This window comes from Caenorhabditis remanei, chromosome X, assembly GCF_010183535.1.
Source record: "Caenorhabditis remanei strain PX506 chromosome X, whole genome shotgun sequence".
Taxonomy (NCBI): Eukaryota; Metazoa; Nematoda; class Chromadorea; order Rhabditida; family Rhabditidae; genus Caenorhabditis; species Caenorhabditis remanei.
This window is the reverse complement of record NC_071333.1, coordinates 15,364,820-15,389,565: the sequence shown is the minus strand read 5'-3', so window position 1 is coordinate 15,389,565 and position 24,746 is coordinate 15,364,820. Positions and strand designations below refer to the sequence as shown.

Below are 24,746 nucleotides of genomic sequence, written 5' to 3'. Positions count from 1 at the left end.
ATAAGAGTGAAGGAAATAGAAATTGATAACGGAGCCGCACTTTGCCTCGGTCGCCAGCTACAAGCATGTCGCAGGCAATTTCGTTTGTTACTATCGGTATGTTTTCAAAACTTTGAATATCCTTTCATCTACCTTTTTTCAGCTGTGGTGATAGCTTGCGTCGGAGTTGCTATTGCCTCATTGGTTCTCAACATTATCATTCTCGGAAATGTCAATGATCTCAGCACATCAATTAACAATAATCCTGTATGGCACTACACTCCAGCTCCACAAACCAATTCCACTGCTGGTACAGTAAGCACAAGTGCTGCTTACAAACAGGCAGCTAATTATTTGTTGAACGGTCTCGATGACACAATTGATCCATGCCAGGACTTTTATGCATTCACTTGCAATAAGGTATTTTTCCTTTTGACCGTTTTTTTGACTAAATTATGTGATTTCAGTTCCTTCAAAACACTGATCTCAAGAAACTCGGACGGTCTCGTCTTGGAACTTATGATCAAGCTCAAATCGACGTGTACTCTGAAATCATTTCTGCCCTTGATAGTGTCGACGTCAAAAGCGCCACCACCTCCATGACCGAGAGGATTACAAAAGCGGTAAATTTGTCAGCTTGCTGTCATGTGAATTGCATGATGACTTTGAAAAGTTAGAACGGAATTGGTGATTTTACTGGAATAACCCTTTCTTTCAAGTGATTAGTCATTGTCATCAAGTCACATAAATTAACAACGTCAAAAGTATTCATTATCTTTTCTTTGTTTGATTAGCTAGATATGACCACTCGCAACTTTTGTTCATTATCAGTAGTCTAATAAACTCGAAATATGTATTGCAGGCTTTCGTCTCATGCAAGAACTATTTGGGTAACCCGCCAGACAAGACACAAGCAGTCTACACTGAGATCAAGACATTGTAAGGGGATACAGAATATGAAGACAAGATATGAAAGAATATTTGCAGGTTCGGAGGAGTTCCATTTTTCGGGGAGCCTCTTGACAAGAATGTAGACTACTGGAATGTTGCTGGTCAGATTGAACAGAAACATGCTGTTGGAACTTTGACCTACACCATTGCCTCATCCGATTACAAAGATCACACCAAGAACGCTTTGTATACTGGACCAGTAAGTTTCTGTTTTGAAGAATACTCCACCACCGATCTATGTTTCTATTTTAGCCAGGACTCGCTCTTGCCAGAGACTTCTACGTGAAACCACAATACATTGATCAGGTCAACGCTCGTGTTGCTGATGTCAATGATCTTCTGACTGCTTTTGCCGACGCTCTCGGAAAGACTCCGGGATCCGATGCCCTTCTTACTGCCGCTCAGGAAGTTGTCGCTTTTGAAGTTCTGATCGCTATGGCTTCCTGGCCTGATGATTTGTTGAGGTTAGTTTGAATTCATCAAAACGCCCTGAACTTTTATCAGCTTTTCCTCTCAATTCGCAACAGCTAGTCTTATCAAAAAATTTCAAATGTTTCAAAGAACGATCGAAAAAGAAAAGTACTAAGTTATGCGAAATTTTTTTCAGAAACTACCAACAACAATACAATGCTTACAACATTGCCAGTGCCACCGCTGCCTATGGAGCTATCAACTGGAAGTCTTACCTCGGCCAACTTTTCGATACAGTATCCTCTGTTCAGAACCAGGCTAACTACAACGTAAATGAATCAAAAATTTTTAGAAAAAATTTTATATCTATTATTAGATCGTTGTCACTGAACCATCTTACTTCGCCTGGCTTAACAGTGTCTTCGCCGGTCAAACGGCTAACACCACCGTCGTTGCCAACTACATGATCGCCCAGCTGTTGGCTGATGAAGCTGATTTTATCAACCCAGCTACCGCCAGAGTAGCTTCCAAGAATAACTACATTCACTACGCCTTGAGAAGCGGACGTGGTGTTGGAAAGTAAGACAAGCTTTATTTAAATTCAAAGAAGTAATATTGAAATTGTAGGCACGGAAAGAGAGACTACAGAAAGATGGATCTCGACGGAATCTCCCAAGGATGCATGGATCTTCTTACAGCTTATATGCCGTACGGAACTGGATATGTGTACGTTAAATCCAAGAAAGACAAGTACCAAGTCCAAAGTGATGTCAACAACCAAACCACCCTGATCATCAGCAATTTCCAGGTCAGATTCCTTCCTTATCAAGAGATATAATGATAAGTTTTTATAGAACATGATTAATTCTCTCCAATGGATGGACGACTTCAGCAAGAACCGTGCACACAACAAATGTAAAATGATCAAAGTAGAAAAGTGTATTTAAAATGGGATTTTTCAGCTGACTCTTTGGTAAAGAACTTCGGATGGCCTACTGCCATGTTTGGTGACTTCAATGACTTCACAGCTGTTGACAAGTACAATCAGGACTATGCCAGAATCATTGATATCTACAATGCTGACCCATCTAACATCTATGATATCTTCGCTGTCTTGAAGCAAGGAATGGAGGTCAGAGAATTCTTCAGAATCATGGACGAGAAGGCTGACAGGTAGCATTTCCATGAAACAAAACGTTGTCACAAAGAATATTATTTCAGAAGTAACTTCCTTCAATCTCCAGCTATGGTCAACGCTTGGTACCAACCGGAGCGTAACTCCATCACCTTCCCATATGCTGCTTGGAACCCACCATACTATAATTTCGCCTATCCACAGGCCTACAATTTCGCCGGACAGGGAGGAACTGGAGGACACGAGTTGACCCATGGATATGATGACGAGGGAGTTCAATTCGGTTTCAATGGAGAGCTTACTGATTGTGCATGGAACAAATGTGGGTGGATGGACGCCAACTCGTCTTCTGGATTCATTGATATGGCTCAATGTGTTGTCACACAATTTAGTACTCAATGTTGTCCAGAAAAGACTGGAAACGTGCACTGTGCCAATGGAGCAACCACTCAAGGAGAGAATATTGCTGATCTTGGAGGTCAACAGGCCGCTTATAGAGCATACAGACAATATGTTGCTAATGTCAGAGGAGGAGTTGAGGAGGATAGACTTCCAGGATTGGAAAACTACACTCCAAACCAAATCTTCTGGATTACTTATGGATATTCGTGGTGCATGAAGCAATCTGATAGCAATTTGGTTCATCAGGTAAGGTTTTAATTTTATTTCAGAACCGTATTAACTAATTTTCAGCTCCTCACCAATCCCCACTCCCCAGCTCAATGCAGAACTAACCAGGTGATGCAAGATATTCCTGAATTTGGAAGAGACTTTGGATGTGCCCGTGGAACACCAATGTTCCCAGAACCATCTGGCAGATGCAAGGTTTGGGTTGGACAATAAATTTATGTTTATGAGCTTATTTTTGATGTCACTGTCGAACAACGCGTATTGTTTTACTGTTACCACTCCCACTACTAATACATACAATCGAACTTATTTTTGTTTGTTTCTTCTTTTTTCCTACTAAAAACAGTCACTTTTGTGTTATCTACAACTTTCAATAAAGTTATTTGTGTGAAATGGAATGTGTACGCGCTAGGAGACGGTGTCGGAATGGAAAAAAGAAAAAAGAAAGAAAAGTGAAAACGACAAGCGATCCGCGAAGATCTGTTGCACTTTAAAAATTGAGATCAAGAGGGTATTGAAAAGGAAAGATATCCAGGAAGGGCAACGCGATTACATCGGAGAAAACGGGGTTTCTATGTCTGGCGCGGTTTGAACTGTCTGCAGAATTGGTTTCACGGAGATCCAAACGGTTTTTCATTCTGTCCTGTGAGGAGTGTTGCAAATATTTTATTGAGGAGATTTCTTCATATTTTATATCTTTTGAAACACATCCAACTTTTTTCTTTCTTGATACAGTATCCCAACAGGTATGACACTTTCCAAGTAATTTGTCAAACTTTTTTCCTTTCATTTATCCCTTTCACCGAAAGGAAAATTTTTTATTTATCAATTTTCTCTCAAGAGAATATGAAAAGAGACCACAGTTTTGACATATATACGCGGAACTTTTTTCACTCAGAACGTTAACAAAGGTATGCATCATGTGATCAAATAATCTTCATTCTATCCAGATACCTTTATGTCCGGAACCTTTCGTTTCATTTATACAATGTCTCGCTTTCGAAAAAAAAACGGAGGCGGAAAGTGAATCCGTGAAGTAAGATAGACGTTTTCCAAGCAACAATAGTCGGTCACCAGGAGAAAATGTTCTCATTGTGTCGTCTAATAGGACATAAACCTCCCACAACGAAGAAAAGTTCACGCGACCGACATTTCCGCGGATCACTCGCAAAAAGCGTCACCCCGTTCGACGCTTTCTCTGTTCTATTTGAAGACCACCAACAACAGACAACGCCTTCGATAGATCATTTTTCTGATGTGTAATAGAGACAGCGGTCAGGAGTGTATGCTTTATTTGTGGAAGAGTTTTACACCTGAATTTTACTTCTTCTGTTTTTGATTATTAAATTTTCACTCATATTTTCTTAATTCATTATCTTTTGTTTTCATCTAACTTGATCAGAAAAATCTTTGGAAGGTATTTTTCTGAAAATGATGAATATTACATTTAATACTAACTGACACCATTTTCTTTTAGGATATCATCATTTTATAATCTTCTGACGTCAAAGGAATGGCGTTCTTGGCAACAACTCGTAGCCATTATAAAAAGGCATTCTCTTGCAACAAAATATTCAAGAGGAGATTGAGAGAGGCAATATCGTATGATATTCCTTATCACGTGAAGGAGTTTTTATAAATTTTTTGTTTGGTATTACTGTAGCTTTCGTTTTTGTGATTGGTGTCACAATTATCTACAAATATTACATTTTGAAAAAAGGGAAAATATGTATTTCCCAATTTGCTTTATAACACCCTCAGCAACAAAAAATGATAGGAGCGCTTTTCTTTATTTCACTCTTGCCTTCATTTTCTCCCTTTGACTTCTTTCAATTTCTATTATTTCAGGTGGAGAGCCTGCGTGAGCTGCGCAAGATGGTTGGTGCTGATGAGATGGATTTTCCATTTGCAGTGGCGACTTCGGTGATAACCAGCACAGCGGAAGAGGAAGCGCGTGAGCACAAGCTCATGGCCTTTAGCGGAGGCATTCCAACGAAGGTGAGTTGTATGGTAACCGGATATTGGGTGTCTGGTAGACTTTCGGTTTGAAATAAGCGGAAATCTCTGGGCGAGTAGTCTGTCACTTTCATAGTACCACAGGTTTAATTTCCTGAAGCGCTTTTTCTTTTCCCGTTTTTGCTCATCCTTCCCGTATGAAGCTCCGCCCATTTTTAAGCTTGTCTAGGAATTTCAGCTCTAACAAGGAAAGTTTTTAAAGGCGCAGCTTTCAAAGTCTCTATAAATTTGTTCATAGGGACTTTCGACTACGCGCGGAGTCCATTTCTGCAGCCAAAACCTGCTAAATGCCTCTGCGAGCCCAGTTATGAGCTCTCAATCTTCTCATATTATCATGCTATTTCACATGGAATTCCGAATCAGCCGCATTTACGCCACCGCTGGGTCCCATTTGTCTTCCCCAGCGGTTTACCTGTGCTCGTACGTCACAAAAATAAAAATATCTTCCGTATACTAATTGCCGACTCCATGTGAAAAATCTTAACCATATGAAAAGTTTGAAAGCTCATAACTAGGCTCGCAGAAACATTTAGCAGGGTTTGATGGCAGAAATGGACTCCCCGCACTCGAAAGTACTTATAACCAAATTTATAGACCGTTTGAAAGCCGCGTCTTCAAGCACTTCCCTTGTTGAACCCCTTTTTTGAATAGTATAATTTTCTCTTGACCACAATAACACAAAGCCAGTTTCAGGTCATCAAAAGTTGCAAGCCATCTCCAACTGGGTCCACTATGAGTTACTCCACGTGTAGCTCACCATATTTCAGTGACTCTGAAGAAGAAGTTGTGGCGAAAAAGCCATGTTTAACCAGTCTCAAGGTAGATCAAGCGGTCAATACGGATCTGCCGATGGCTGAGCCAGCTCCAGTGGTATGCATTTAGTATTAATGTCTGTTAATGGTAAACCCTAGTTCTGAGTTTCAGATAAAAATCCCTGACAACGTCATCCGTCCGATTCCACTCCTCCCGACTTACACTGTACACCTGATTACTCACGATCAAGATGATCAAACTGATAAGAGAGCACCCGATCACCCTGTGCCAATCACGGAGGAAGCTCCTGGAATTCCGGTGAAACTAGATAATGTAACATAAGATTATAACTTTTTTCCTGATTTATCCATGTTTCTTTTCAGATTCAATTGCCTAATGTTAGAACCATAATAGATGTCCACGACCAACAAGTTAGACGGCACAGGTATAGAAAATATATAACCGACGAGCAGTATAGAATCGTTTGGCATGCAACCCCAGCGGATGAGAATGCGGATCAAGTGAAGTTTACGGTTCCATTCACTGTGGATAAGAGCAATTTTATTATAAAAGGAGTGAGTGTTCTTAGAATTGGTATTTTACAGAAGACACACACTCTCTTTCCGTAGGTTCCACTTTTTTCAGTAGGTATTCGCTAAACCGTAGTTCTGTGTCTCTGATGCATTCAGAATTGTGACGTACTCCCTCTAACATTTCCGAACAAAACAAGTAGCAAATGAGATTAAAAAATGTATTCGAAAAAGAGGAAGAAGATAAGGGCGTGTTATCTATGACGACCAATAATTCCAGTCGTATGATCAAAGTCTTTTTTTGGTTATAAGGTTTCTTGTACAAAAAAAGACTAAATGTGATAAATCGAAAGACCAGAAATCACAATTGAACAGTTTCAGAGTTTTGCAACTGTGCCTGCTGGATTATGGTCGAGAACATTGGAATCGGTGTTACAAAGAGCTGAAACACTAGAAGATCTCCGAAAAACTATCAGCGAAAAAGTAATTATACTCGGCCATCACAAAAATCCAAAAATTTGCGTTCAGGTCCCAATGAGAACGAGCAGGCCTGCTTACATGACCGCATCGAGAAGACACCAAAATGACATTCGTATCCGATCTACCCGTGATCACGCGCATGAATACTGCATAGCTGAATCCTATTAACTCCAATTAACTAAATTTCCATTTAGTAAATTTTCTTCCTTAAAAAACAAAGTTATAATTTTTGTTTCTAATAATTGTCTGTCTAATAATTTTTTCGAATCTCTTTTTGTTTCCAATGCCATCACAACTTTTTTTCCATTTTTGTATGATTCAAATAAATGTATTTGGTCTTGAAAACACTTTTCCACTTTACCCTCCAAAAACGCTAGATCCCGAACACAGGTCTTTTTTAATCTTGTTTCCTCAAACTTGAATTCCTGCTTTTGGCGGTTATCTGGTGACAGGCGCTGCCTGGTACCAGTGTCTAGCAATTGTCCTTGTCTTTTGTCTAGTTCGGAACCTTCAAAACCAGATGTCTGAAATAAGAAAAAGAAAGAAAATCTGGCCTTGATAAGTCTTATCAGCCATATCACGAACTTTGTTCTTTCAAACCTGGTCTGGTGGTATATATCGACCTAACGAAACGGATAGAGAAGATGTATGATCATTCAACTTTTTAAGTGCATAAAAAAAACCCCCGGTACAAAATTTTCCAGACAGGCATATTTCTTACTCGATGAACCACGAGAGGCTAACCAGACAGATCTTATCTTTGCTTATTACAACACATGCAAAAAGTTGCATACTCCTGGCAGATGTTGTCTGGTGTCTAGCCACTAAATGAGTAAAACGATATTCATGTTTAACAACCTCTCCTCTGTCTAGCTTAGACTGTCTGGAGATCATCAAGATCAAGACTAGACGGAAAAACTATTTTGTAAGTGTCCCTGAGTTTATTGGAGAACAAAGAATTGCACATTATGCGAGAGATAAGATACATTGAAATTACGAGATCAGGGAGGAATTCTAGAATCTTCAATTCTTGGAGATATTCTGGCTGGCCTTGTCCATTTTGTCGTTCATGGACTTGAAAAGGGTTTGCATCTTTTTTTGGTGATCTCCTTTCTTAGCCTGCTTGGCGATTTTCTCCTTCTCTTTACCTTTGACAGTAGGGATCTGAAATTTTCAAGTGTGTTTATTTAAAAACAAGGGTTTTTTTTCGAAAACTCACTTTCTTTCCGTGTTTGGTTTCCAATGGAGTGCCGATTTGTTGAGTTGGAGTTGGATGGTTAGCCATGCTAAAAACAACAATATACTTGATAATATAAGGAACTTTGATACTTACCCAATATTTTTTTGCACCTCTGCAATTTTCAGAAGTTCCATCTTCATCGTTATGTTGTGATTTGTGATGTCGACGGACATTACTGAAAAATCATCGGTTTTATCGTAGTCAGGGTGAAGGGAAAACGAAGATAAAAGAAAGGGAAGGTTTGTTTCATCAGACTTCTCTCAAATATATCACTCCACCGTTTTCACTAAGGGAAGTGAGTATTAAAACGAAAAAAAAACATATTTCCATGCCACCCTCTAGATGAGAATTGTTGACTGAAGATTGGTTAGTGTTATTGTTTTCTGTTGTCACCTATTTGGCCACTACGCGTTCTTTTTGTTTTTTTCGAATTCTAGACATTGAGAAATCGATGAAATAGATACACACTATAAGTTATCATGCGACGGTGAACGGGTTGTGATCAAAAAATTCTATAGAAGTGGCAAGAAAGTGATTGGAACGCAACGCGTTGTTTCGAAATTTACTACTGTTAGGAAGTATATTTGAATATACGCGTTTTGAGAGAATAGAGTGTCGTTTTTCTTTTGCTTTTGAATGCTGCTTACGTATCTAGTCCAACCTTGACTAGCTGGGAAAAATTTTCAAATGGAAGGATAAGGTATCAGAATGTTTTTATTGCCGACCTTCCGTATGTTGCTTCTCCTTCGAGACACTAGGTGTCATGTCTGGGTCTCAATGACACGACTCCTGTCTTCCATTTGCGATTTTGTACTTTGCAGATCAACATACTTTTTTGGACCTCCCAAGTAGTTCCGCGCTTTTGACTTTTTGGCTATCCTTATTGGTAGACAATCTAGGAAGATTTTTCTCATTTTTCCGTTTTTTTGTATTTCTTTCAGTGTTTGTAGCAGATTATCCGAGCTCATAGAAAATACAAACCGAGTTTTTTTAGAACAAAGTTCAATTTAAGATTTTGATTTGGTTCGATAGAACGAAACACTGTTTTTGGAATTCGTATCTTAGCTCTATTAGATATCACGAGTTTCTATTGGCGAACGTTATAATCCCTTTTTGAACGACAAGTTTTGTAGCTCTATTACTATTGGTACGAGTAGTAGTTTTTTAAAGAAGACATATATTTGCATTTTTCTGCTTTCGATTATGAGAACTCTTTCCACTCAAACCCACACATGTTTCTCCAAGCCTAAAATTCATGTCCGCTCACCTTCCCCTATCAACCTCCGCAGGACAATACCATATGTTTCCCAAAAATAGTCTAGAGCAACATGTGTTGCTAAATGTTAGAGACGACTGTCTGCGAACTGTTTACGAAGTGTTTCGAAATATTTTTGTACCATTGCGGTAGTCACTTGAAGGCCACGCCCCTTTGCCGAGGGTCATAGGAAATAGGTAGAACATGTGCTTTTGAACTTGCTACCAGTCCTTGTACATTAATTTGTTTTCTCGTCACGGATAGTGATAGTTTCAGTTCCGACGTCCGTTTTCCTATTTCCGTTTTCGATTTCCGTCTTACAATTCCTTCTTCCGTCTTTATATTTCCGTTCTCCTATATCTCTTTCTCACTGCTCCTAGATCCGGAATCCCGCCTGTTTCACAGCTTTGGACTGTGATTTCCTGCTTCCGAATCAAATATCTCTTCACCAGCCTGTGTGCCCCCGCCTTCAGATGTTCACCCTGCTGGCCTCTCCCTATTTACGCGTTCACCCTTTTACAAACGTGTCCGCATGGCCGAGTTGTCTTAAAATCTTGTTTCCAACCAGGGAACATATAACTTTATCATTCAAAATGACAAATCTCTTGGGTTCTCGTGTTTGCTATCTGCTGAGCTGTGTAGAAAGCTTCCACTTGAATGGTTAAATCTGAATTTCGAGATTCCTTATTTTTTTTCTGTTTCTTTTTTCTTCTCTACATACTGATCTGACTTTCTTTCTATTTTTCTATTTGTTAAAAAAAACCCCTCTGAGGAAGGTATCTTACCCCTTTCCCGCATCTCCCCCCCCCCCCCCCCCCCCCCTTTCAATCATCATATTCATTGTCTCTCTCCCCTTTTTCTTTATCATGCCGAACTTTTGTTTGACTCTTCATAATGGCGGCTTCCCAGTCTAATGGGTCAGAGACACACAGTTGATCTTAACCGGTGCCTTACTCGCCGGTGCCATACAGTACCATAGTGACAAGAGGTGTTTGCCAATGGTTTCTATCAGTTGTCGAAAAAAGACAAAACCTTGAAGATTATACCTATTTAATATCACTCAATGTCTAACTCTTTTCCTTTCATGATCACCGTAAGCCATTGGGTAGTAACATCAATGTTTTTCATTCATTTCACCATACCGTACCCCTCTCCTCTCTATTCTTTGTATTTTCCCCCTTCTACCATTCCCACTCAAAAACAAACTCATTTATGATTGAAATGTGCCTGTTTACCGCATTTTCACTTTTCCATGTGCCAGGTACCAGGTGGTACTCGATGAAGGGCACGAGAAACAATCTGTTTTTAGAGTTTTGAATTTTAAGATCGATAGGTAACAAGGGAATAGGTATAGTTGGGCCATGTGCTCCCATATCAGTTATCAGTTTTGTTCCGATTCTGTTGTAGAAAGGAAGAAAGATAACTTTTTTGAAGTAGGTTGCGCAAAAAGGATTATACGAGTGTCCTTAGCGGTTTTTACTGAAATCTGATAGAATTATGCAGTAAAAAAGAGTTTACAGCGTCAGTGAAGATAAGTCCTTATTTCTCTCGTCTACTAAGGTTCCTTATCTCACTCGGTAAGCTAAGGTACGGTATTGACTTGAACTTAGTCCAAACTTTGACATAGTTTTTCTCGAATACCAGGTCTCTGGGGGAAAAAACTAAATACATATTCGGAGTCAGCGTTTTCTCAGCTTTCCAATGATATTAATCACGTCTCATAATTCCTAGGCCAGCCTTCCCTAGTCAGTTTTGAGTTAACATAATCACCGTAATGTTATTCGATATATATATATGTATATATCTTTTTGTGGCATCATGTCCACTTTCTCAGCTTCTCGATTCATCCCAAAAAGAAACAACTTGTTTATTTTTCATTTTCAAAATATTGTTCATTTTTTATTGAAACTATTGTGTTTACCTTATAGCGAGGTGACACCAAACCTCTAGACGGGTGGAAAATTGGTTATTCCAAAAAATATCATATACATCACGCCAGTTGTGGGATTTGCAACTCAAATCTCACTAAAGCAAGACTCGGTTTTTTTTGTATATGGTTCTAATTAGATAAGGTACTGTAGCACCAAATTCTGAGTTTGTGAATTGCCATTTTCAAATTTCCTTTCTCTTCAATATATTGATCTCAATTGAATCAGCTTCCAGTCCTACCATCTAGTGTTAATCTGCACTATTATAAGCAAAAACAGTCAGAGCATTGCTAAAAATTTGCATGTTTACCACATTCTTCTCTAAAGGTCAGACTTCGTGCCGGCAACTGGCTGGTACTCAATTCTCTGCAAGAAAGTGGTAATATTTCATCATTCAAATGAAATTCCTAGGTAAAAACGAAATGTTGCGAAAATAAGGGGGATGGATAAAATGTTAGGAAAGGAAACTTTATCTTCGGGAGACATTTCAAAATGAGAGATAAAGTAAAAGTGATAATTAGACCCTGTGTTCCCTCAGATTATTTTTTTTCAGAGTTTTGTTGTTACTAACATATATGTGTTGATATGTCTGGAATTGGAGATAGTCAGTCAACAAGTCTACCCGAAAAACCCTGTTTACTATTTACTTGAAACTGATTTTGGAGTTTTAATGTGTTTTTTCAATCTTTCCGGAAACAACCAACTTTGGAAATCGTATTTCTATATCTAGCACACAACCATTCCTCACCCGTGTCGTTTTCCAAATCCCATTTTTCTTCTATACAGTCTCTTTTCCTCTCGATAACCTCTTTTTCCTATATATTCGCTTTTTTGTACATGATATTTCAAGAAAAACGATATGTTTACAATAGCTGAACTTTCGTCTCCATTTCAACTCGACAAAAGCCCGCTCTTTCATATTTTCTTTTTCAATCGCTTATATCTGCCCTCCAAACAAGAAATTATAAAATTTTGTGTTTTCCGGGTACAGGGTAGTGCACTTTTGTGTGCCTGGTGCGGCGATGACTGTCGAGCTGTAATTGATGCACTGAAAAAGATGAATAACAATTTCATTTATCGATATCTTGTTTTGAATAGTTAGCCTGAGAGCTCTGAGAAGAGACAGACATGGCAATAGTTTTTTTTTTGGATTATGCTGGTTCTGTTTTCTGATAGACTTTGATCCACAAAGTCAATATAATGGGGACCAACCTTTTCAGTGAACATTATCCAATTCCATATTCCTTTCCACCTAAAAAAAACGAAGACGAAGCAACATTCAATTTTTCCGCATTGATTATAGGGTGCAGAACAATTATTCTGTGAGAAACCACCCACACATTTGAATAAACTATCTGCCCCCGCTCCCGAACATTTGCATGATTTTCTTCCTTCCCACCAGTTTCATTGTAGGAGTTTCACCGGGGCAGAAGCATCCTCTCTTCATTTTCTCTTTCTTTTTGAAATAATATTTTGTTTTCACTAAAACTCGTCATATATTCTGTTTCAGCCAACAATGACTTTCAAAGAAATAATCGACTCTCTTATAGGAAACCGCAATCGTCGTCAAGGTAGTTTGAACTCATTTTTTTAAACATACATCACTTGAATAATTTCAGAGGACGCTCCTGAAAGACTTCGTAGTGTTCCAGCCGAGGCTTCTCTTACGCGTTATTTGGAGAGAAACACGTTCGACGTCGACAAAGTGGAATTGTTCAGTGAAAGCAAGGTAAATATATTCTGAATTCATCTGGGGAAATATATGCCATGTCCTAACCTAACGGACCAATTATTTGACATTTCTCTTTCTCTCTCAGTAGGGCTATGCTCTCGCTATATACTTCTTAAGATTCAGTTTTAGGATTTCAATCTTTTCAAAACAAATTTCGTTTCTTCCCCACACGTAATCTTTTTTGCAGAGCAATATGCTGGAATACCGAGACGTCAACCACAACGGTATGCTTGGCGAGACTGTTTCTATTCCCAAAGAGACTTCTCCACCACCATCAATGTTTGCTGCCGTTACTCCAGCTATGGCTTCCAACCATGTCTCCTTGGCCAGAGCCACTAGCTCTCCACCTTGTGCTTCATTGGGTCAACTCATCTCGGTCGCCTCCGCCACTAGCCCACCACCGGCTCATGTCTCGGTGGCCAGAGCCACAGCTCCACCACCAAATCCACTCTATCGCCGTCTTGAGAGACTTCCAGGAATCGATGATGGATTCCACCAAGAGCCGGTGAGTCGAATCTATAGGTTCTTATAAAGCAAGTAAAGTAATTTTTTAGCTTCCACCACTTTGGGAGACAAGAGACTCCAATGGACAACCGATCCAATTCGACTTCGATGAGTACTCGGTTGGTTTTTAAGCTAACCATTGCTATCAAAACAAATTTATATTTCAGGGGGTTCCACTCCAGGAACTTATCTCCAGAAGCATCAACAAACGCCTTTAATTTCTTCAATATGCATTCATCCCAAATCAAATCGAAACTTCCTTTTTCCTTTTTTAAACTACTCCTGTCATACGATTTAGTTCTTTAGTGCAGTCCACTGCCTCTTTTCCTTCTCTCTACCCGTTCTCCGGTAATATTGCGTCGCTTTAAGGATGAACCCCATTCCATCTCACCCTTTGATTTTTTTTCTTAAATTCTTTCACTTTTCACTTTACTTTTTTAACTTTTTATTTTCCGATACTTTGAATTGTGTTTTGAATGGGAATAAATTTATTGTATTCTTGTCAAAGTTTCTTTCATTTTGTTATCTTATATTTTCAGATTAAGCAGAAGCTTTTATATTCTGGTGTTCATTAGCATAGCACAGCAAATGCCAACAAATATCATTGAATTGCTAAATGATTGGGATGGTAGAAATGAAAGGTTATCGCATATTAGATAAGCTTCCTATTAGAAAACAGTGTAGGGATGAATAGAACAGATATTTGGGGATGAAATGATCAAGAACATTCTGCTGGCCTGAATCACTATTCAATTCAATTTGGAAACACAAAAATGATAGAATGAGAATATCGTAACGACACAGTGCTGGCCAAAAAGATATATTCTTCAGTTGAAAATGTACAATTTTGAGAGTATATCATTGTAAAGCGATTTTTCTCACAAAGTAAACTATTAATTGACAAGACAGATCAAAAGTTTAGCTCCATTTTTGTCATTATCAACTTTTCTGTACGGGCATTTCCTAGAGAGTTATATTAATTTAATGTGAATGGCTAAAAATCGCACTATTTTGCACCGAAGTAAGTCGATTTGAAGGAGAAATTACTTTTTCGTCCATACAAAAACGTTTCCAACTACAACAATGGAGTTCTACTATTGGTCTGTTTGATCCATGGAAAGTTATTTTGTGGGACAGTTAGTTTTACCATGACACTCTCTCAAAGTTCGAAATTTCCACTGAAAAAGGCAAAATATGATATCTTTTTGGTAGGTACTGTACCTATCTAGAGTTGTACAAAATTAGTCTTGTTTAATTTGAACTATTGACTTCTGGCTCAAAAACTATGTAGACCCCACCAAAACAAAAACAAAACTGTTGTCATTTTATTTTTCACTAACCCATCCAACTCTCCATGGTTTTCTTAAAATTAGTATTCCAACCCTTCCGTTTTGTATCCGACTGGAAACCTCTCTCGAAAAAAAGGGAAGATGAGGTCCCTCTGACTAGTCCATTCTAATTCTATGTGGTTAGACACATTCTTCGCGCACCCCCGTATAGGCTCTTCTCGTTGTCTCATTGTGCTCACCACCACTCGTGTCTGAAAGCAAACACCGTTGAATAAGGAAACGGAGCAATTGAGAGCCCGCCTCTTCTATTCTTACCGTAGTTGGCGGATGGATGGAAGAGGCAATTTCATTCGGTTAATCTTGAGAAGTGAGTCTCTATGACACATTCTGATGGCATTATGTTGAATACAAATGGTTTGCCGTTTTTACTGAAAGCTCCCATGGTAGCTATACCAAATTTTCCAATTGCTGTTATCAATCCTATTATGCATCTTGTCAATCAGATGGTTCTGGCAAGGAAGGGACATTTTGTTCCGATGAAACAGCATTCTCCCCTATCATTACGTAAGTTGAGAATTCAAAAGATTCGGATTCATTTTTTCATTTTTCGAAGTATACGTATGTTTTACAAACTGTCTTTGATGATAATCATATTAACAAAATTTTTCGTATTCTTTGCTCCGCATCATCTGAGTTCAGCTCATCCGCAACAAATATTGGCATGTGCGAATGATCCTGGAGTGCTCTTGAACACATTTCAGTTGCCGACCGGATGTTTCACAACACTGGTGTGTTTCAAACCCGGCGGTTTTAAAGCAGGAACAAGTCTCGAGGTTTGCAAATCGTCAATCTTCAGTTTTCAATCATATAGGGTCTAATACTTTGAAATGTGGGAAGTCATCCGTGTTAGGCGAACAACTTCTGTCAACAATCATAGAATGGGTTACTGTAGATGAGTGTATAGATAGTACAGAGAGACGACTGAAAAGTGATTCATACGAAAAGAAAAATTAATGAATAAGAAAACGGTGAAGGATGTAATTAAAACCAAAAAATTTAATAACTGAAATTTGAAGCTTATTATACTTATTATTTTCAGAAAATCTGAATTTTATAAGAATTTCTTCAAATAAATAGATTAACATATAGCAGAGAAAAAATTTCGTTTCTGATTCTCTGTTTTTCAGAATTTCCAAAAATGTCCAGAATTTTTGTATCTCCGTAGCCTACAGACCCCTACATCTGCAAACCGTTCATCAAAACCAAAAAATGTTGATAGAGGAAATTTGAAGCTCTTTATACTTTCAATTTTCAGAGAATCTGAGTTTTATCAGATTATCTCTAATAGAAAATATTACCATGTAGAAAAAAGAAGATCCCGTCCATTCCAAAAAAATTTCCAAAAATTTCTAAATTTGTGTATCCCCGTAGCCTACAAACCCCTACTCCTGCAAACCGCTCATCATCCAAAACCAACCAACAGTTCCAGTGATACATATTTCCCAAAAAATCCCCTTTTTATGTTTTCAGTTGCCTGATGCATGGTGGCGTTTTGCCAAGGAAAGTAGTCATTCGGCGAATATTGTACATTCAAAAGTTGTTGCTGACATTGCATGTGGCGCCGAGATAGTCATCAGTGGAATACCCCTAGAAGACAGAAAGTCAGAAGTTGAAGAGCCTCCAGAAACACCATTAATTATTGATGACACTGCGGAAGAAAACGGTATTACTTGTTGGGAGGTCTGCAAAGAGAACGGCAAAAAAAAGTTAGAAAACAGAAAAATTCAAATGAAGATGTCATCGGAATTCTAATTATCTTCCTATCCCCCATCATCCACCCATCCCTAATCCAATTTCTTTCAAATAGCTCTACTCAAAAAACCGGGAGGGATATTTTCAAGAAAACGGAAGGAAAACAATGTTTACATCTTTTTCAAAAATAATTTTGCAGAAAGTGGTTCGGAAGGGTTTTCATGCAAACGATGTGGGAAAGTGTTCAGTTACGAATACTATCGAGATAAGCATCTGAAGTATACCAGATGTGTTGATAATGGAAATAGGAAGTTTCCATGTACAATTTGCAATAGGTGGGTCACTTGGTTTAGTGAATCAATCCACTTCAAAGTTCCTTTCTGAATATCATGTCTTGCCCTAACACAAATAGTGTCCTAAAGTCGAATTGTTGAATAGACAAGTAGCATTTGCTACCGTAACACTTCTCGAGCACTTTTCAAGTGCTCGCCGTGCCATTCACACTTTACAGGTCTTTCGAGAAACGCGATCGACTACGCATTCACATTCTACATGTCCACGAGAACCACCGTCCCCATGTTTGCTCCGTTTGTCAGAAATCGTTCAGCCAATCCAGTAGCCTCAACAAGGTACATTCACTTTTTCTTGTCTCATTTCTCATTTCGGCGCCCTGGGCGGCAATCAAGCAAACACTTAATGAGAGGAGAAGAGACATGTGCAGTCATGTCCGAGTGGTTAAGGAGATTGACTAGAAATCAATTGGGCTCTGCCCGCGTAGGTTCGAATCCTGCTGACTGCGAATCTTATTTTTTCTCTGTTATAACTTTTTTATTCCAGCATCTTCGAGTTCATTCCGGAGAGCGACCATACAAATGTTCGTTCTGCCCAAAAGCGTTCACTGCATCTTCAATTCTAAGAACACACGTACGACAACATAGTGGAGAGAAACCATTCAAGGTGAGAACACGATCTATCGACACATTTCGTTTTTAGAGATAATAAGTGTAACAAAAACATATTTTTACTGTAGTGGAGTGATTTGCAGACGTTGTGTCTTGTAGTGATCCTTTGATTTTGGATCATTTATAGAAATTATAAAAAATGGAACACTTTTCCATTCCATTTCACCCGATTTCGTCAAACAAGTTGTATGTTACAGTATAACCGACTACTCAAAGTGAGACATTTTCCTTCAGCATTCAATTGGGGAAACCACTTGGAACCAATAAGTTTCGTAGTGTGTAGTCGTAGACCAAATTAGACGCAGCCATCCAATTTGACACTCCTTTTTCTTGTCACCCATCGAAATGATCAGTAACAAACGCCGTCCAGTTTCTAGGAGGGAGAAAGGAGGGCAAAATGACAATGAATCTTCTATTTCGTCTTCTACTTCTGAAAAATGAATTCGTCATCGTGTCGCGTCAATCAATAGGTTTATTTTTATGACAAAGCATGCTGCTTGGCTAACTAAAATTGGTAGAGATGTTTAAACACTTAACCTTCTGAATTTTTATTGCATCGGAGAAAACATGAATGATTGATTCAAAGTGATCTGATCAAGTCATGTTTTTATCTTACCAGATAATCATACGACTTGTTGATCTGATTTTGGCGCAAAGGGACAGGCCAAAAACTGTGGAGTGATGGAGATCAGAAAATCACGTAATTTACTGATAGACATAATTACACTGACTAAACTAAAAACATGTGTAAAAACACTGTAATTCAAATCTCCGAAACTCCAGAAATCACTAAATATGTTTATTTAACTATTTGCGAACCTTGAAACATAACTTTTCGCGTGCAATCGTAAATGAAAAAAAAATTGAAAACATGTTTGAAAACTAATCTTTGAGATTTCCAGAAATTATTCAGCAAATAGCTGTTTTTAACAATATTGGGTTTACAAAAATGTTTTCATTCTTTTAATTATTCTTATTTTCAGTGTGCTCACTGCGGAAAAGCATTCGCTTCACATGCTGCTCATGACAGTCATGTTCGACGATCCCATATTGCTGTAATTTGACCATTTTTGATTCTTCTCTGCTTCTTCATGTTATATTTCTATCGTCTGATGTATGTAGAACGAAAAGAAACGATAAAGATTGATTATATCACGCATGTTCATTGTTGATTACAAACAATTAGAACAACCTTCAAAGACAAACACCCATTTAATTATACAAGGAAGTAAAAGCTGTCACCTATAGATTTAGACAGTGAGATAGCGTGTACAACTAGTTTCAATCATACTGATCTTGCGATCATGATTCACGGGTTCGGCCAGCTGAAACATTGTAGACTATCCTTGCCCCTCTTTGGGGTACTCTCTGGTCTTTGATGAAATCAGTTCTTTGACGAATTGACCACTTTAGTCGGGAGATACCTTTAAAAGTCTATGACGGCGTAGTTTGTACCCATTTCTTTTCAAATGTACCGTTGCTATTCACTTTGAGATTTCAATAGGTTCAATTTTAGTCAATTAGGAAGCTTTTAAATCCTTGTTTCAATTTTGATGTTATTTTTTGATTCTATTCAAAAAAAGTTTAATCCTATTTATGATATGGTTTGCAAAAGAATATGACTGCATATACATTCCCATAACTGACAACAAAAAGAGGCAAACACAAAAGAAAGGTCTCGTCTATCCAATATTCCATATTTGACTCTTTTTTTTAACAATACTTGGGTTTCTATACAAAACTGCAGTTACAATATTGAAGTTTTGAAGTTTTTGATTATGAAAAGTTGTATTTAATAAAAACTCTGATAGCAAAACAATTCTTCGAATTTCATTGATACCGTCTGAACATTTGAACCTTTCTCTTTTTTTTCTTCCGCGTTCAAATTTCGTATGCTGGTATCAAGTATACTTAAGTTACCATCAAGTACAATTTAGTACTCATTATTTAGGGTAGATTATCCTTTTTTCCCATTCTAGCTAGGCACGAGAGCCTGGTCTCTGATTCTTCGACAATAGAACTACAGAGCTTTTTTCTACTTTTTTCTGATTTTCCCATGAAGTTTTATGGCTCGCTCCTCCGCATTTTATGCATTAATTTGATCAAATTCACTTTTATAGTGCTGCGAAGATGAGCTTCTGGGATTTCTTGGTATTCACTTTCTCACTGAGTTCTGGAACTATTCTGAACTTCATAAAAACAAGATGTGTAAGTTCTAGTAGACCAGTAAGAAACTGTGGCTTTTGTGTGGTAACAAATTATATCTCTATATACCAATTCACAGATAAAGTAATTCAATCCGAGGTTTTATTATTATACAGAGAAAGTCATACTTTAGTCCGAAAAACTGTAGTTGGTGTGTATTCAGTGGAAAATATCTAATTTGGGTTTTTGAACAGATCTTATTAGAGGTCAGACAAATGATGTGATTTTGATAAAAGATTATCTTTGTTATCACCATTAAGGTTTTAGTGCAACATCGTTTTTATCATTTTCCAAAAATCAGAAACCAAATCAACAGCATCACATATCACTCTCAGTACCGTTACTAAATGAATCTACCACCGCATATAGAAAAAAATTCATCTTCTCCTCCGCCTCCTCTTCCGGACATGTCCATATTTCATGTTCTCAACTGACTTTGTATTTTTTACATACAGAAATCATTGTTCGTTCGGGAAATGAAACGGCGATGTCAAAAAGCGAAGACGTTGACGCAAAAGTCATCGGCAAGTTGTGTTGTACTGGCGAGAAAGAAGGGGGGAGAAACATGGTGGGGAGAGGCGAAAGAAGATGTGTGATGCATCTTTTCCTCTTGTCCCTCCCACTACCTTTCTCTAGTTTTCCGACCTCTTCTTGTCGTTTATTGTGCGGCTAGTAGGTCCTTACTTATATTTGATTGGTTTAGCTGATAAGATGTCATCTCTTATACCTCAACTTTTTTGGAAATGAGGAAATGAGATACATATCTCAATTTTACCTTCAGTCAGATACCGTTTTTCTCCTGGCACTCAAAATCTCGAGATTTGGTAGCGGTTCATCTCGTTATTTCCTAGTTCTAAGTTACCGTAATCAAACCTTTTAGAAACCAAATGAGACAAACTCAAACTCCAAAACTATATGTATTGGTTAGGAAAACAAAGACTTTTCTACATTTGGTCAGCATTACTACAGTAATTCTAAAACAAGTTCTCTGGAATACTTTCTTCGCTAAAAGGTCACACCAAATGGTCTCATTTTGCAAAAAATCCTGCTCCCATTTATTACTTTGACTTCCTTTTCAACCATTTCTGGTTTCGTTGCCTGCTAAATGCTTTTTCCCTGTATGTAAGCTGAAGATTGCAGTCATTCTAAGCAGCTTATCTGCTTTTTCGTATACTCAGCGAACATTGGAATTATGGGTCAGAACTTACATTTGGAATCTTTGAAAAACAGATAAGTAGATTGTTAGTCATAACAGATTTCAATAAAAATTCAATTTTTATAAACTTTTTCGTTTTTTTTTCTTTCATGATTATCTATTAAGTTCACCTACGCCGTTTTCCATACCTGTTTTTCTCAATAGTAATATTTATTCACTATCAAAGATATTTCCTTCCGTTCTTATTTTTCACATTCTCGTATGCACTGTTGTAGGCAAAACAAATAAATAGTGAAGATTGACATAAAAACTCCTGTTTTTTGGAGTAGGACAGCTTTTTTCCTTCTAATCACTATTTTCTGTGTCCTCTGTTACTCAATTTATGTTTTCAGGTTCCATCATGGAACGAATATACATATTCTTGGCGTTATTTTCCTTTGTCTTCTTTCTGGAGGCGATCGGAGGAAGTTATATCAACTCTGCTGTCCAAAATATTGAACGGCAGTTTCAAATGTCTTCTAGAACGTCTGGTTTTATGATTTCTGCCAGTAAGTTGAACTTTTTTATAAATCTAACATAATTTAAATGTTAAGGTGACTTCGGGTACATCCCCTGTGTGGTCTTCATTGCTCATTTCGGATCAAAAGGAAACAGAGCCCGTTGGATCGGTGCAGGGGCCATTCTTGTGTCTATCACATATTTGATGTTGGCATCTCCTAATTTCTTGTTCCCTCAAGGACATCACGATATTAATACAACAGCTGTTGCGGTTAGTTTAAGGTTCAAAGTTTGAAATGTTATCTTTTGTCTTTGCAGGCCCAATTGAAACCGACAGCTGGGCAACTATCGCCAAACTCCACATTGAGAGAACTTCTCTCATATCAACTGATTCGTGATCGAATGCCACATGATACGTACAGGTCTCTAATGAATTTAGAAGATGAAACAACACCTGTAAGTTTGAGTTAGGAACATTCACTTAGAAAAACACACGAAACAAGCGAGAAAAACGACGGAGTCAAAAGAGAAATCAATACAATCTGTAACGCGCAGGAAACACACAAAACACACTTTTTGTAAGAAAGAATCGATTTATTGTGACGCCAAAAGGCTCCAATAACTACAAAAACATGCGACTACTATAATTAGGTTTAAAACAAGCTGGGTAAAATGAAACAAAACAAAAACGGAATCTCACACGGCACCCGTGCCGGCGTATCCCCAAAAACTGATGAGAAAAACTCCTTTTTTTTCGAAATTCGACAGTGAAAGCGACGAGAGAGCGCGTTTGTCCATAGGTCAAATGCGCGCACCGAGACATATAGAGGCAAGTCTAAAGACTTAACTGACTTATCAAGATGTATAAAAAAACAAAACCACGGTAAAAACCGTACAACTTATGAAAATTCAAAATGAAAAACATCTTCCGAATGACACTGATATTTTCAGATAGAAAAGTACAACATAACTGGGAAGAATCCAAATCCAACTAATGGAATCGCAGCAGTACCTATCAATAACGCATATACAATTGACGGATGGCTTATTGATGAAGCATTGATAGCTGCTAATGATGTTCTAGCTAATGGAACCAGTCAAAATACACTGAGAAGCTCATTGTCATTGTTCATCAACCGAAGAGCCAACACATCAGACAAGGACATCAAGAAATTGAGAATCAGTGCAGCGGCTCCATTCACGTTCTGTGGAAAGTTGACAAATTCATTGAGAGCTATTATTAAGGTGAGTACAGTAACCCAAAAAGTTGTTTCTTATTTCTTGTTATTCAGAATTCCAAATGTGAAGAGCAGTCATCCAATGCCTACCCGTTCATGGTATTTTTCTTCTCTCTTCTACTTCTTGGAATTGGTAGAACTGTCCCATGGAGTCTCGGAGTCCCACTCTTGGATGACAACATCAAGAAGAAGAGTCTCCCAGCCTATTTCGGAGCCATCTCATCGATTCGTGTCTTGGGACCAATTTGTGGATATATGATCGGAAGTTTCTGCAACAAGTTTTATTATACTTTGCATCGTAAGTGAAAAAATTTGTAGACTTTCATAGATTCTGGATTTCTAGCACCAAATGGTTTGACACCAGCTGACCCAACTTGGATTGGAGCTTGGTGGATGGGTTTTCTGTTTATTGGAACTATTGCCCTCTTCCCATCTACTGCCCTATTCTTCTTTCCGCAAGGAAAACAAGGAAGCAGTTCATCAGTTCAACTTCATGATGTCCACAAGGAGAAACTGAAAAAAACTGAAGAAGACGATAGAACATTGAGGACCAAACTAAAGGATTTTGGAAGATCTGTCAAAACAGTACTCAGCACTAAAATCTACCTTGGAAGTGTGTTGGGACGTGTCTGTGATATTCTTGCATTCAAAGGATACATTGTTTTCTTACCGAAATATTTGGAAAATCACTTTGGAATTCCACAATACTTGGTTCACCGTTATATGGCAATGTTTGGAGTGTTTGGATTCGGTTTGGGAGCGGCTACAGGTGGTTACATCACACAAAAACTGAAATTGAATGGAAGACGTGCTGCTATGTTTGTGATGCTCATGTCAACAGTCAATGTTTGCCTGTACAGTGCTAAAATCTTCATTGGCTGTGACTCTATTGTAAATTCGATCGGTTTGAATAACAGGTGTGTTGGGATTCAAGATTCAAACTTTTACCATTAATTCAATACAATATTTTAGAGATACCAACTATAACTTCACCAGATCATGTAATTCTGAGTGCATGTGTGAGAATGCTCGTTTGTATCCAGTTTGTGATAGTCAAGGGTGCGTCGCCACCAATATTTCTTGTGTAAGATGCGTTATTCCAGGTATGCGTACTTCTCCCCATGTCATGCCGGCTGTCGTGAAGCCAAACAATACGGATCGGACCCTATTCTGGACTTCACTTCTTGTGAATGCGTCAAAGGAGGTGTTGTCAGCAAGAAATTCTGTGAGAACACATGCAAAACGAGCACAGTGGTGTTCTTCCTGACAGTTCTACCAGGATCATTTGTGGCAGGATTAGGCGTCGTCCCAGCTATGCTGATTTTGTTGAGGTAACACTGGAATTAGTAATAATTGTATTCAACAAAATTTTTTTTAGATCGGTCCCGCCTGAGAGTCGCTCGCTATCACTTGGACTTCAAGGAATGGCTGTATCTCTGTTTGGTACTCTTCCATCCCCTATTATTTGGGGACTTGTTATTGATGCTGCTTGCCTTGTTTGGGACAAAACTTGTAATGGAGCTCGTGGAGCATGCTCAATCTACCACCCAGATCGACTCCGTATCTGGATGCACTTGTTATATGTTGTCATCCGAATGATTGCATTGATTACCGATATCTATGTGTGGAAACACGCCAAGCATCTGAACATTATGGATGAACCAGCTAGTGAAGTAGGATCATAATGTGGTATTCAGTTACTAATATATAGTTTTTCAGGAGAAAGACAATATCCGTCGAAACTCGATCAAAATGCAAGCGGTTCAACCAGATCCATGATCTAATTTTAATTGAAATTCATACTGGTCGTCCGATTTTTTCTTGCATTTTTCTTTGTTACTGGTATAATTGTTTCTTTGCATTTGCTGTTTTAAAGCAATGTACTCCTTTTTGTTTCTCCATCTTTTTGTACATTTTTGAAAAATGAACTTTCAAGGGTAGTGATGTGTTTTTATTCAGTTTCTTATATTATTTTACCCTCAGACAGGAATTCGAGCAATTCGGTGAGTTTTATAGCCCTCATTTTATCCGAAAAACGTTGTGTACACATCACAAGAGGGAGGCCGAGGCCGAGGGACTAGGAAACCATTCAATGACGGCCA

The 24,746-nt window shown here is 38.2% G+C and overlaps 6 protein-coding genes across 6 annotated transcripts; 5 read left to right on the top strand and 1 right to left on the bottom strand.

The window, feature by feature from the left end:
• Nucleotides 1-65: 65 nt before the first annotated feature.
• GCK72_025053 (uncharacterized protein) lies at nucleotides 66-3,319 on the top strand (the record flags this gene model as incomplete). The annotated part of the gene is made up of 13 exons (XM_053736175.1): nucleotides 66-96; nucleotides 143-399; nucleotides 447-602; nucleotides 842-918; nucleotides 967-1,129; nucleotides 1,183-1,394; nucleotides 1,538-1,670; nucleotides 1,718-1,920; nucleotides 1,969-2,149; nucleotides 2,196-2,256; nucleotides 2,304-2,514; nucleotides 2,563-3,124; nucleotides 3,170-3,319. 13 exons carry the CDS (start codon nucleotides 66-68, stop codon nucleotides 3,317-3,319), a joined length of 2,397 nt encoding a protein of 798 aa, XP_053579741.1.
• A 1,662-nt stretch (nucleotides 3,320-4,981) lies between these two features.
• On the top strand, nucleotides 4,982-7,053 carry GCK72_025052 (uncharacterized protein; the record flags this gene model as incomplete). The annotated part of the gene is made up of 6 exons (XM_003101070.2): nucleotides 4,982-5,104; nucleotides 5,816-5,992; nucleotides 6,047-6,208; nucleotides 6,259-6,450; nucleotides 6,787-6,888; nucleotides 6,934-7,053. 6 exons carry the CDS (start codon nucleotides 4,982-4,984, stop codon nucleotides 7,051-7,053), a joined length of 876 nt encoding a protein of 291 aa, XP_003101118.2.
• Nucleotides 7,054-7,908: 855 nt separating this feature from the next.
• Nucleotides 7,909-8,298, bottom strand: GCK72_025051 (uncharacterized protein; the record flags this gene model as incomplete). Its single annotated transcript, XM_003101058.1, has 3 exons — nucleotides 7,909-8,049; nucleotides 8,105-8,171; nucleotides 8,219-8,298. The coding sequence occupies 3 exons, from the start codon at nucleotides 8,296-8,298 to the stop codon at nucleotides 7,909-7,911; spliced, it is 288 nt and encodes a 95-aa protein (XP_003101106.1).
• Nucleotides 8,299-12,824: 4,526 nt separating this feature from the next.
• Nucleotides 12,825-13,762, top strand: GCK72_025050 (uncharacterized protein; the record flags this gene model as incomplete). The annotated part of the gene is made up of 5 exons (XM_003101093.2): nucleotides 12,825-12,879; nucleotides 12,928-13,037; nucleotides 13,228-13,545; nucleotides 13,595-13,663; nucleotides 13,712-13,762. The coding sequence occupies 5 exons, from the start codon at nucleotides 12,825-12,827 to the stop codon at nucleotides 13,760-13,762; spliced, it is 603 nt and encodes a 200-aa protein (XP_003101141.2).
• A 1,511-nt stretch (nucleotides 13,763-15,273) lies between these two features.
• Nucleotides 15,274-18,611, top strand: GCK72_025049 (uncharacterized protein; the record flags this gene model as incomplete). Its single annotated transcript, XM_053736174.1, has 5 exons — nucleotides 15,274-15,397; nucleotides 15,533-15,666; nucleotides 16,364-16,573; nucleotides 17,423-17,542; nucleotides 18,531-18,611. 5 exons carry the CDS (start codon nucleotides 15,274-15,276, stop codon nucleotides 18,609-18,611), a joined length of 669 nt encoding a protein of 222 aa, XP_053579740.1.
• Nucleotides 18,612-21,290: 2,679 nt separating this feature from the next.
• On the top strand, nucleotides 21,291-24,423 carry GCK72_025048 (uncharacterized protein; the record flags this gene model as incomplete). Its single annotated transcript, XM_053736173.1, has 10 exons — nucleotides 21,291-21,456; nucleotides 21,502-21,677; nucleotides 21,725-21,862; nucleotides 22,358-22,651; nucleotides 22,699-22,942; nucleotides 22,988-23,561; nucleotides 23,617-23,703; nucleotides 23,748-23,975; nucleotides 24,023-24,317; nucleotides 24,364-24,423. The coding sequence occupies 10 exons, from the start codon at nucleotides 21,291-21,293 to the stop codon at nucleotides 24,421-24,423; spliced, it is 2,262 nt and encodes a 753-aa protein (XP_053579739.1).
• Nucleotides 24,424-24,746: the final 323 nt, after the last annotated feature.